The sequence below is a fragment of the Amphiura filiformis genome, unplaced genomic scaffold (genome assembly GCF_039555335.1).
Source record: "Amphiura filiformis unplaced genomic scaffold, Afil_fr2py scaffold_34, whole genome shotgun sequence".
Classification (NCBI taxonomy): Eukaryota; Metazoa; Echinodermata; class Ophiuroidea; order Amphilepidida; family Amphiuridae; genus Amphiura; species Amphiura filiformis.
Window position 1 is genome coordinate 805,567 of NW_027305498.1, and position 13,799 is coordinate 819,365.

At 36.4% G+C, this 13,799-nt stretch overlaps 1 protein-coding gene across 1 annotated transcript in view; it reads left to right on the forward strand.

Moving 5' to 3' along the window:
• The first annotated feature begins 925 nt into the window (after positions 1-925).
• The window catches only part of LOC140143957 (von Willebrand factor D and EGF domain-containing protein-like), a 194,606-nt gene continuing 181,732 nt past the window's right edge, over positions 926-13,799 (forward strand). The window contains 1 exon segment of the mRNA XM_072165788.1: positions 926-1,503. Coding sequence (XP_072021889.1) covers positions 1,395-1,503 — 109 coding nt within the window. The 5' untranslated portion in view covers positions 926-1,394.

Here is a 13,799-nt window from a genome sequence, read left to right on the forward strand (position 1 = left end):
ACACAACACACGTGTGTATATCATAACAGTCTTCTGATTTGATTTGGAAATATGCTACTACATGGTTGTATGGTTGTATAAAGTAATGTGAAATTTTAACAATTTTGTATTACCGTATTTGCCGTATTTATGGTGACCAAAAACTGATTGAGGATTATCCCCTTTGACTGGAGTGGAGAGGACCATTTACGGATGCAAACAATTTGTATTTTGAGCAGCATCATATTTGCATCGTATCAACATTATTAAATACTGGAAAGCATTGTATTTTTATACTAAGCTGTCTTCAGAAAATTTGTATAATTTTGATGAATGTATGGATTCACTGTTTATGTCTCGTATGTGGTCACACTCACTGGATTATGTTGCAGATTTTACTAACCAAATCATAGGATAAATACCAGGAATATTTAATAGTAATACTCATCACTTCTTTTGTATTTTTGAATGTAGCCTCTGGATACTGTAACTTTAAGCTTACTTCAACTGAAGCAATCTGCATTTATTATATTGTAAAACGTAAGCCGAAATAAGGATCTGCGGCAGTGTAACAACTTCACTGAATGTGTATACTGTTATGTTATCATACAAACACACTGCGTGATAATGTGTGAAAGGAATTACCTTTGTGGCCATGAATGGTAATTGGAAGAGTCAACAATTCGGGCTATTGTATGTTGTTACCCTTCGGCTGGGATGGCGAAATGAAGTAGAGACATGAATTGGGTTAAGCATGATGATGGGACTTTTTTTATATGGCAGACTGTCGGAGGATGATGCATGGTGGTGTTGACCACTTTTGTTACTGTGGATACAAGCATCTTCTTCTATTCTTTACCTGTATTGTGTGTTCTGTTGTGTATCTCAAATGATATTTTGAATCAACAAACTCGGTTCTTTTGATTTCAACTTAAAGCTTTTGCCTTCATGAAACTAGCCTGGAGGCAGATTTAAAACACATTGTATGTTTTCCACTTACGTGATTCTTAAAATCAACTTCAGTCAAGGATAGGAGTGACTGAAAACGTTTTAAGTTACACAACTTATTGTATCATCAAGTGTTATTGTTGGTGCATTGATGTTATACGCATCCTCCAAGTTAAAATTAGCTGGAGTTTGGAAACTAAACAAGCGGTAGGTCATTCTCAACATTAAAGGAGAAAAAGAAACTTCGTTTTGAGATATATTAGAGCAGTGCAGTATAGAACTCAACATTAATATTTTGAAACCAGAATACGTGTTTGGAAAAAATGGAATATTTGTTATAAATTTTGTGCTTGGTACCTTCTTTAGATTTCGCGCCGGATTTTAGGAAGCGGCACCAAATATCGTGATTAGATCTACTGCTTGATTGGATTAATACTTGCCAAACTTGGTGGTGAATAATAAAAACGATGGCACGCCCTGTTGACATGATGAAATTTAGACGATGGAATACCCTTCTCTTATTATATTGCTTGTTGTGGATTTATAACTGTGCAACGTTGACTCATGGACAAGAGGGTATGTGAAATAATTTCTTCTATATTTTAATTAATTTATTGTCTCCTTCGTCAAGTTTCATTTCAAATCAGCCAGAATTTTTAAAAATGGAAAAAAATAAATTGATAAAAAAAAAAAAAAAAAAAAAAAAAACGAGAAAAGAATCCTATGGTACTTGGTAGACTTTTCAAAATACTGAATAAAGCAAATTATGAATTCCAATTACATTGTGTTTGGTTTGCATGAGTAAACTTATGGAGCGATTTTACGGATTAAAATTGGTATTTAGAAAACACGTGTAAAGGTGAATCGCATTATACGTGTTAGATTCAACAGTTCGTAATAGTTTTATAGTTCTGTTTATCCATGCTTGATTTAACATTCAATCATGATTAGGGACCGTTTGATATTTACGCCGGGGGATGGTAGTTTGGAAGAAACAATTCACACACAATTTGCCCCCCCTCCCTCTCGTCCCTTCAAAATGTTCGGATTCCAAATTGTTTTTCCCAATTTTCTCCATTGAATTTAAAACTGAACACCCACCCCCTCATCATGCATACATGGTTCAAATAAAAGGTTCAGATTTCCCCTCAAAACCCGGGCTCAAGACCGGCCCCAAAACATTTCGAATTCCACTTTAAAATTCCCATACCCAATGGTCCCTAACTAAACCTTCATTTAATTTCTTTAATAGTATGAAAAAGAGCAGACTAATGTTTTTTTTTTATAGCAGAGTTGTCTGAGAAAACTTTTTCATATTTTCTCATCTCATGGTTTATGAAAATATTTACAAAATATAGTGGCATTTAATTATCACTTTAGTTCACAGGGTTATTTCAGTTGTTTCGATATAAAAAAAAGATAGTTAAATTGACGCAACCTTGACGGAACGCAGAACCCCGACCATCTTGAAACATTTGGATCATCGATCAACTTACTCACCCTGTTTACATGTCCTTATCCGAGGACACGCAATATTATATCCGCATCTCCAGGGATAACATGCATGAACTAACCAAGTTCATTCATAATATGACGTTTGACCTTGACATCCTGGGTAAAGTGTTGATACAACATAATTTTTACGGCTTACCCCAGGCGGGTGCTCCCACACAGGGGCGGATACAGGATTTCGAGAAAGGGGGGGCACACTCCTGAAAATAAAAAATGTAAGAAATGGCCGCAAAGCGGCCATCCCGGAGCGCTTGCGCGACGCAGGGGGGGTCTGAGGGGATGTGCCCCCCTCAGAAGTGAGAAACTTTTGGAAAATGAAGACCCAAGTGAAGCCATTTGGTGGACCATTTTGTTAACATTCTTGTGTAAAATTTTAGTTTGAAAAAGCCTAAAATTTGCAAAAAGACGACCCAATTGAAGCCATTCGTGGACAAGTTTTGACCTCTTTTGTAAAATTATTGCTTTATATGTACCCATAGCGTTGCGCGACATGGAGGGGGGGGGGGGGGGTCTGAGGGGGGTGCCCCTGAGAAATGAGAAACATTTGCAAAATAAAAACCTAATTGAAGCCATTTGGTGGACTATTTTGGCACTATTATGGTGTAAAATTTGAGTTTGAAAAAGCCGACAATATAAAATTTGCGAAATGACAGGCCAATTGAAGCCACCTTTTTCACTGTTATTGTATAAATTCAGAGTGCTGGGTGTGAAATATAAACAGAAGCGAAAACGGGCAGTTGTTTATATAGGCAGGGGGTGTCTGATGTTCCCCCTCCGAAATTTGGAAATTTTGCAAAATGAAGGTCCAATTGAAGCCATTTGGTGCATCTGTTTTACACTATACGAGAGTATATCATTGCTTTTTAAAACAAAACAGGGCCCGAACTCAATAAATTTTTGTAAAATGTTACACTGACACTTTAATAGCCTAAGACTCGGAGATTCGCAATTTAAAGCATGCATGTATCGAAGTCAGCATGGAGTCCGTATTAATACTGACTTTGGTGACAAAATGTGACGGGTCCTGGCCTTGCATCATCGACGGGCCAGCAGAAATCAACAAGTACTGCCTAAAAGAATCCGGCCTATATACTAGTATTATAGGGCCTACTTTTGATAGACCAGACTGTGAGCTACTGTGCGGTTTATTTGGCATGGGCCTACTAATTACGTGCAATTTAACTTTTCCCCTTCTCCTTTTCTCTTCTCTCTTTTCCTCTTTTTTTTTGGGAGGGGAGGAAGGGCCGCCCCCCTGAATCCGCGCCTGGAGAGTGCCACCCCGGTGTATGATACTCACTACAGATTTATTAGGCTATAGGCCCGAAGATTTTCACGTTGTTCCGTTTTCTTTCTTTTCTTTTCTTTTTTCCCTTTCTTTTCTTTTCCTCTTTTCTTTCCCTCCTTTCTTTCTCTTTCTTTTCTTCTTTTTTTATTTTTTGGGATCCGCCAAAAGGGGGGGCACAGGCCGGCTGTGCCCCCCCTCTAAATCCGCGCATGCTCCCACAACTGGGTTAAAGTTGTAAACTTTCATCACGTATGTCGTCTGTGAACCTGATGATGTGATATAGCGATATAGCCTCACTGGGATCCACTACATTCATCTATCAGGGCACAGTTCTTTAACCCCAATACATGCACTCATTGAATGACCTTTGAAAATTCGAGTACAGAAACTCAGACTCTGCAACTAGGTCAAATTTAGCACTCTTTATTGTTTAACTGAGGTTATTGAACTATGCCATTGGGATGAGGCTAGTGTGGTCCAAAGTGCCTGGCGTATTAATAGAAAGTATTATTGTAATTATAGAATAATGAACATTGTGTAAAACCAAACCAACCTTCAGATTTGACTAACATCTTGTCACAGGTGCGTACTTTCCTCCCAGAATATATTTTGTTTTAGTTTGTCCGAAAATGCCGGCCATTTTATACCCCGAATCAATGGTTTCGATAGTATAAGACCTACTATTATATTATACAAGTTACAGCCCAATTGGAACAACTTCAAATTTGACCTGATCTTTGACATCGGATGACCTTTGCGGTTTTAGACTCCCCGAGTGTTGAGGATGATCATTTTCCCCGAGTTACAGCCCAATTGGAGTAGCTTCAAATTTGACCTGACCTTTGACCTCGGACGACCTTTGTAGTTTGGTAGGGATTATTTTACCCGAGTTAAAGCCCGATCAGAGGAACTTTAAATTTGACCTGACCTTTGACCTTGGATGACCTTTGCGGTTTTATACTCCCGGAGTGTCTATCCCCGAGTTACAACCCGATTGGAGCAACTTTACAAATTGCATTATGGGTAAACAACCACTTCACATTGCATTATGGGTAGGCTTACACAACCACTTCCATACCCTTACCACAGACAAAAATGACAAAGCTGTACCATTTGCAGACCATTCGGACAAAGTTTTATGCATGTGTAGTTCACTCTCCTGACCTTATAACCCACTTATGGGTAAACAACCACTTCACATTGCATTATGGGTAGGCTTACACAACCACTTCCATACCCTTACCACAGACAAAAATGACAAAGCTGTACCATTTGCAGACCATTCGGACAAAGTTTTATGCATGTGTAGTTCACTCTCCTGACCTTATAACCCACTTAGCCATATTTCTGCCAACTCGCTCCCCTAGAGTAAAGACAGAGATATGTACAGACCCACAGACCGAGAGCTCTGTGTTAGTAGTTTGATAGTTCGTTGATCGAAAAAGTATTTTTTATTCCGAAGAAGCGCTTCCAAAATATAGTCCTATATCCTATCTCAGAATGATGCTTTCGAAACATTGCTCTTTTGTGTTTCAAAGTCAGTACCATCCATTCACTATGGACCACAATGGCCTCATCCCAATGGCATAGTTCAATAACCTCAATTACACATTCATAGTGCAAAATTTGACCTCAAGTTTCAGAGTATGAGTTTTCGTACCAAAACTTTCAAAGGTCAGTCAATGAATGTGCAACTGTATTGGGGTTAAAGAAATCAACTTATTATATGCCACGTACCCAGACTTTTAAGACTTCTATAAGATAATTATTATCTAGCATGTCTTACCAATTTGTGACCAATATCTTTTTTTATTCGTGATATTTCGAGAACTTCCCTTTTGGTACTCTAGTGTACATGTGGTCTTTGCAATTTGCAAATTCATGATTCAGAGCCGAGAAAGTTTTCTATTTTTAAACTTGTGTGCATTGTTTTCATCAACGTATTATTAAATTTTTGAATGAATGAATGAAATGATGAATGAAATGAATGGTAAAATGAATGAAAGAATGAAGAAAAATGAAATAAATTATTAATATTAACACTAGACCTGGTAGCTGGGTCTATGATTGTACTGTGTTGCTTTGCTGTTTTGCAGTGTATTTATCAAGGCAAGATATTCTATCGTGTCAGTCAGTGTTCGGTTGTTACAAAAAAAAAAAAAAAAAAAACATGCGTAATTCTTAATTGTCACGGACTCACTACTATTCATGCTATTCAACCCTTCAATTTTCGTAATTTTAACACAAAATAGATAGGCTAAATACTATTTTTACTATTTTTAGAGACCATATCGAAGCAAGGACAAAACCATTGAAAGGTGATTCACCTGTTAAAAACTAAAATCAAAGGGACCACAATGGTATCATTTTAGTTGCACAGTTCCACAGCCTCCATTCAACAACCGTGGCTTAATCTTTGACCGCATTTTGTGGAGTATGAGTTTTTGTACCCATGAGTCATGACATGAGGTCATGAGTGTATACATGCAAGTATATTGGGGTTAAAACTGTCCTAAACAGATGAGCATGGTTAGGTTTTTAGTGTAAGAATCATTTCATATTGATCATGTTGAGGCATACTTTATTTTTATCCATTCTTTATGACATGGAATAAAATGAAAAAAAAAAAAAAAAAAAAAAAAAGAAGAAGAAAGCAAGAACTGTCTTTAAAAAGACAACGCCATTGATGAAGATCATGTTTCATAAGAAAAAAGAAACACACCCGTGTAGTTTAAATTCGTTTTGCGTTTTATGCAAGAAGCCCCACTTTTAAATTTATTATGAACATGGCTGTCATGCAGAGGGTGGTGCAATAGGCAACACCGAGCAACAAGAAATAGAAAAAAGAAAGTTAAATTGGTAAAATATGGCTCCTGCCATTCCAGTCGCCTGAATGATTTATGAAAACAACTTATCTAAATTACAAATCTTGAATTCACCCCGCGAAAATTTCTGATATCGTGTTCCTATTGTAATGACTGTATAATGTCAAAATGATACAAAACATAATGAACCACCGTACTTATTTGGTTTGAAAATTTAATTTGGTATAACAATGCATTATGTGTAACAATTATTTCACCGCTTAGTAAGGTATTCACAGCCGGGATTTAATTCCTGATTAAATACAAATGGCTGAGTAAATTCGATAATGTGGAGAATGGGTCATGCATGGGCTGGTGGGTTATAGGCCTACCTGTTCGTACGGGATTCTGAGATTTTGAATTTTGAGATAATTTGCACAAAATTTGTTTCATGGTGGTCCTATACAAATTTCAATGGATAGGGACGTATTAGGTTTTGAATGGGACAGAGCATGGATAGTGGCGGCGCCAGGAATTATTTGGGGGGGGGCATGGGAGAGTCGGCGCCCCCCACTTTTGTTGGTCATTCGGGGAAATCAGTCATTTCTTACACCTTACACTCCTAATCAGACTCCATTCGGGGTACTGAACAACCTGCCCTCCCCCACTCCTTTCAATAACAGCTGCGCACGTCACTGGGGAGAGTGCAAGTGAATGGGGAGGGGCGGAGGGGGGAATCAATCAATTTTGCGCAAAAAGTGGACATGTTCGTATTTTTGGGTTCTTTACTATTGGCAGGGGCTATTTTAACGTGCCTCACTGTCACGTTCGTGCAATGAGATAAAGTGTTGATGAGGTAGAGTGCGTTTCAAAAATAAAAAAATTGACATTTTTACCTGAATGTGACCGTAAGAAAGGCTCTACCATTGTCTACTATTAAAGCATATCTACACGGATTGTTAATTGTCACTGTACGAATATTTTATCTTGACACGTACGTGACAGTGAGGCACGTTAAAATAGCCCCTGACTATTGGGAAACTGGGGAAGGGGGTCTGAGGACTTACAATGTATATAGAATTATAATAAATGATATCGAAATGTGTAGAGATGTGGATGCCACAAAAACACGTAAATGCGTACACCCCTGCGTGAGGCTTTTTTTTTTTTAAATAGAAATAAACAAGGAGTACACGTAGCGTAATGAAATCTTCAAAGGACTACATTATATTTAGGCCCTACTGCATGTAAGAACTACATCATTACTGCATGTATTACGTATTATGCAGCATATTATTTCTGAAAGGTTTCACATCGGCGTCCTCACAACTTTTTAACAGAACTATTATTGCTGTCAATATTTTTACGGTGACATTTAACAAAACCCTGGTTTGGAAGGAATTTGCCAATGGCATTTTCAATGAAAAACATTACAAAAATAATGTAAGTTAATTCAATGAGACACACGACCTATTGGTAAGATTTGGCAATTTTACAATTTTACAATTTGCAGCGATATTTTTGCGCTACGATAAAAGACGTCATAAGATTGCATACGTTGGCTATGTACTTTCTTTGCCACTCATTTGATTTTTTATTCCTTTAAATTAAGGGCTCGGATAGCGACGTTTTCACGTATTATTTGTGGGACCTGAGAGCACATTAGACAAATTGCATTTTGAATACGAGGAATATCCTTCTGATATCAAATACATTTGATTTTTTTGAAATTCGTGATATACGCTCGTAATACATGAACATTTTATGGCAAATGATCCTGATGATTAGAAGATTGTTCCCCCCAAATACCAAACAATTGCAGGTCTTTTTGGGGAAAAAAAATCACATCTTCACTCTAGAAAAGGTTTCAATTTTCAATTGATGGTCGGCTTTTCATCACATTTTTTTAGCTATACATACTCTCTAAGTATATCATGAGGTTTTTAAAGTTAACTTAACGAGTATTTTTAAATATCAAAAAAAAAAAAAATAATAAAATAAAATTAATAATTTGTCGTACAATTTGTATTATATCGCGAATTTTCCAAAAATCAATTATTTGATATCAGAAGGACATCCCAGCAAACACAAAAACGTTTTAAAAACGTTTTAAATAAGTTATATTTTGGCTTTTGGTTTAGGTAAAAACATTTTAATAACATTCAAATGTCGGGTTATATAAAGGTCATGATAACGTTTTAAAACGTTTTGTATGAAAACACACTACAACAATATTTTTAAATGTTTTCAAAAAATGTTATGGTAAACTATTTTTGCAAACATTTTTGCCAAATATTGTGTCAATACTTAAATAACATTATGTTAAAATATTTGAACCCGGCAAACACGGAAATGTTCTTAAAATGTTTTTTTCAAAACCTTTTAATAACATTTAAATGTCGGGTTATATAAAGGTCATGAAAACGTTTTTAAAACGTTATTGAAAATATTTTGGGCAAACATTTTTCGCAAAATATTTTTCAACTCCCAAAATAACATTCTTTTTAGAATGTTTTGAATCAAGTTTTCAAGAATGTTTTTGGAATGTTATTAAAATGTTTATATACCCTTTATATAACCCGACATTTAAACGTTTTCTGTAAAACATTTTTGTTTGCTGAGCAGTACATTGTAGATTATCAAAAAATGTTTTTTAAGGTTATGAAAACGTTTTATACTCTTAATATACCCTTTATATAACCCAACATTTAAACGTTTTCTGACAACCTTTTATAACCTTTTGCGAATGATGTCGAAAACGTTTTGTGTTTGCTGGGATTCTTCGTATTCAGAATGCAATGCGACATGTCTGATGCGTTCTCAGGTCCCACAGAAATACTGTGCAGACGTTGCTATCCGATTCCTTATTAAATGAAAACACGTGTTATTGTCTAAAGTAGGCCAAGATCAGCCAAATAATTATAGGCCTAGGCCTACCCCAGAACAACTTTTGAATGTGGGGGTAGGGGTCCGGGTATGGAACAGGCCTAAAGCCGTTTGGCATGGTCCTACCTGCAACATTTTGCATTCATCATGTTCATGAAAGAAAACTCAAATCCCCGCCACATCATGTTAGTCTCGCTATAACAGTCGTCATTATTGCATGAAAGATTGAACGATTTCAACATCCTGATCCAGGGTATGAGGCGTAAAACGTTCAAGCGTATCGGGCTTTGGGTCAGGCTTAGGGCTAGATTTTATCGCCAATAGTCATGATAGTATTATTTTGTTTTATTTGTATTTGAAGGTAAAATCTAGGATTCTTTGTTTTTCTGCGACATTTCATAATCCGCGTAATCCTAGTTGAAATACGATTGTAATGATCATGCTCTTTATCTAGTTCCTCCACTTTGTATAAAGCACTTTAAGGCTAGCAACTATTTTAAACTGTTGCAATTTGGTACTTCACAGCATCTTGCGAATAATAGTGACCTTTGGCAAAAATTGCATTGATCAATTCATAGCGAGTAGAAGAATTCAAATATTCACAATCACATCATAGACTCTGAGTCTATGATCACATATACTTTTGTAGGTCTTGTGGTTGTTGAGTTATGTTGTAAAGAGGGCTGAAACAACAACACTTTTGTAAAACGTACATAACTCATTAACAACAATAAATCATGCAAGTTTTCTTAGCATGATTTGTATAGAATGAACTTTTGCAAAACATCAAAGTGTTATTTTTCAATAATATATTGATTTAGATAATGAAAATCGATGGGGCGGGGTGGCTGCTTCGACCAACAACAGGGGCCTACATCGTGTTCCCTTGAAGTATATTGTTGATTGTCTTTTACATTTGTTTGTAACCCTTTGGGCAATTCAGGTATTGTTGGCATTTTGATTTAGAATATTTATTCTTATTTTGAAAGTTGCTTCTATCATTTTCTTTGATTTTAACATATCTTGATGAAATGCAATAATGTATTGTCCACCAAATGTCACTACAGAATAAAGACATGGTCAAATAAAGTGAGTTAAAATGACAAAACTTTCGTTTAGACCTCATTACAGAATTAAGATATTACTAGTATTACATGTACATGTACTCCCAACTAAATGAAATCGGAGCCGTGACTGAGCTGGCCGCCCAATATTCAATATTCAAATATTCCTCAGTGAGGAAATAAAGACACGGAAAAGGTATGGGTTCATTGAGATCCCAATGCTCATTGTACTGGGGGGTAGCGCAAGCTTTTAGTTTTTACCCATTATTCGTCATAATTAATACTCAATAAGTACAATATTATGGACAAATAAATGTAACTACGGTTCAGCGTAAAGTGCGTGACTACGGTATCTGAAGTTGAATAAACCAAGAATAATACAAGACATTGTATTTGGATTTTTTTGTACTTTGATGAAGTCAGTAATTTACACGCATCAGCTTCATTACATCAGAAAGTATCGATACGCCCAAAGTTCAACTTGAATTTTAGCTTGACTCGCTTTGCACGTTCTATCATCATCATGAATGACTGTGTTTCAAACCTATAGACCAGAACTTAGCCACTTTCGACAACTCGACTGTTATGTATGACAATTTGACTGTAGGTTGAACTTAAAATTAAATGATTACGATATAAAAACGGAGTGATCATTTGAGATGAACTCTGATGAACTTTAAAATTTCGATAGGTATTTTCTTGTATTGTTGTTTTATGTGTGTCTTGAACAAGATGAATAATATTACAAATTGAATCTTACAAATTGAATCGGAACAGTTTGCTTGTACCGTTAATGGAGCTATATTGACGTGGTATAATATTCACTGTAAAAATTGTACCGTACTTTTTATGGTAAAATACCGGCAACTAACTTTTACGTTGCCAGCATTCTCCGTATAATAACGGCGATTTTACAAGTATTTCAGTTGTAATAGGGGTCGGTTATAGAGGGGTAAAAAAAGGGTGATGTGTCAGATTCCTTAGGGCTCAGGCTTATTTGATGCAGGATGATCTCCTGAGCATTTTGACACCTTTTTTTTTACTGAAATCGGCCAAAAATGAGAAGGTGCTGGCCAAAAACTTATTCGGACAGGGGGTGGGGGGGGTCTGAAAATTTTCATTTTTCATCAAAATATTATTCTTATGCCTTATTCAATTGATATTGGTGTTGTTTTATATGTTATTGGTGCTAAAGCATTAAAGTTGTATAAGATTTGGAGCATCCATGTTCTTGGAAACGGCCATTTTATGTCAAAATTCAGACCCCCCCGCCCGTCCGAATAAGTTTTTGGCCGGTACCTTCTCATTTTTTGGCCGATTTCAGTAAACAAAGGTGTCAAAATGCTCAGGAGATCATCCTGCATCAAATAAGCTTGAGCCCTAAGGAATCTGACACATCATGGTTGTATAACCCAGTACTAGTTGTAAGAAATATAGCGCTCATAGCACATTCTGTCATGACAATATACAGGTATTTATACATGTATTTAAAAATTGGAAGATGCAAAACTTTACCAATTGATAAAAAAATAAACAAATACCTTAAACGGTACTAAAATAACGTCCCTATTTTCAGTGAAATAGTTAATTCAATTTTACGTTACATAACCGTTAAGTTTACGGGATAGTGCTGTAAAATAACGGTAATATTTCACAGTGTTGTTTTCGGACCCCCCCCCCCCTCAAATATCCCATTCCATCCCGGCATAAATATTGAACGGTCCCTTAGTAAGTTAGGCCAAGTAAAATAAAAAACATGTTTCACGTCCGGGTTTTTGAAAAAAAGGAGGAAGGTTAGAGGGGCTTTTATTTTCTATTTTTATCGCAAAATCGTTGTAAATACCTATATTAGAGCTGTTTTAACGTATACAATAATGCCTGGAAAAAGGAGGAGGCCTCTTTTTATTTGTTGTTCTGAGAGTTAGCACCCCCTAAACTACCACAAAACCTTCCAAAAGTGTTTCTTGTATATTAGCAAGGCTATAGAAAGCATCTCTACTTCCTAGACACATTTTTTTTTTTTTTACAACTGAATTTAAAAAAATAAAAATAAAATTTAAGAAACCTCAAAAAAGGGAGCGGGAGGGGACGTGAAATATGGGTTTTTTTTTATTTGGCCTGATGTATACATGTTTCGGAACTCACTGTCGATGATGAGAAACGGGCCGTACATTTGAAAACTGGACTACACATATATGTCCGTGTCCGGTTTTACGCTAGGATTACGGGATTGACCCCTAAACGGGATATTATTGCGCTAAACGAGTGCGAAGTATATCCCGATAAGGATCTCTTATTCCGACACCCGGGTTCCGACACCAGTTCGGTCAGTTTGAACAGCATCTCATCGGTAACCGTGAACTTCACACACTATAATGTTGTCAAATATTATTACCCATCATAATTACACGTTTAGCTAGATAAATTATGATAACATCGCGTCATTACTTCCGTTTTATTAAACCACCCCTAAACTACACCGATATTCTAGAACTTGAACTTCAATCTTGAAACAGTATTCAGTGTAAATCACTAAATTAATGTAATCTAGTTTGCCAACGGCTAAACCACGCGACTCAAGGTAAACTTTTACAAACCATGATCATGCATCCTTACATGGACTTCAGAAAAAAGGACCAAGTCCATACCCTGGTATCTGATCCATGACTTTTTCAGAAGGGAGGGGTAAGGGCGGAAAGGCAACTTTCTGGGGGGGGGGACAAATTTGACAAAAATGATCAAAATGGGGTAAAAGTTCAAAAAAGCCTCACTATCGCTCAGTATCAGGGCTGCCAACGTCCCGACCCTAACTGTAGTTTGTTTTTTTATGCCCAAACTAGAATACAAAACGTTCGTAAGTTTTCAATCCAAACAAGTAGGTCCTACCTTTTTATAGATTTTTTAAGAAGAAGAAAAAAGAGTGTCGCGAATTATAATTATTTAAATCGCCTTTTCCGCGAAGTTTTCTACGTGCATATGTATTCATGGAAATTATTTCCATGGTGTATCCACACAGCAGTTTGAAGACTTGAGCAACTATATGAAACCAAAACATTGCATTTTCAGACCTGTAATGTAGGCCCCTATTTGGAGGAACTTCATTTAAACTGAGGAATTTGGGAATGGGGTCAACTGGTACTATAGTTCCTACAGGCATTTACTATAACATAAACATGACAAACTTCCTTATTATACCAAGCATTACAATGTCATCAATAAAGGGGCTATTCCTTTTTCTGCCATATACCCCTGTGTAAGATTTAAAAGTCTTCTACAGAAGGATTATGTTTTTCAAATGGAATTGGCTACTCTCTAAATTCC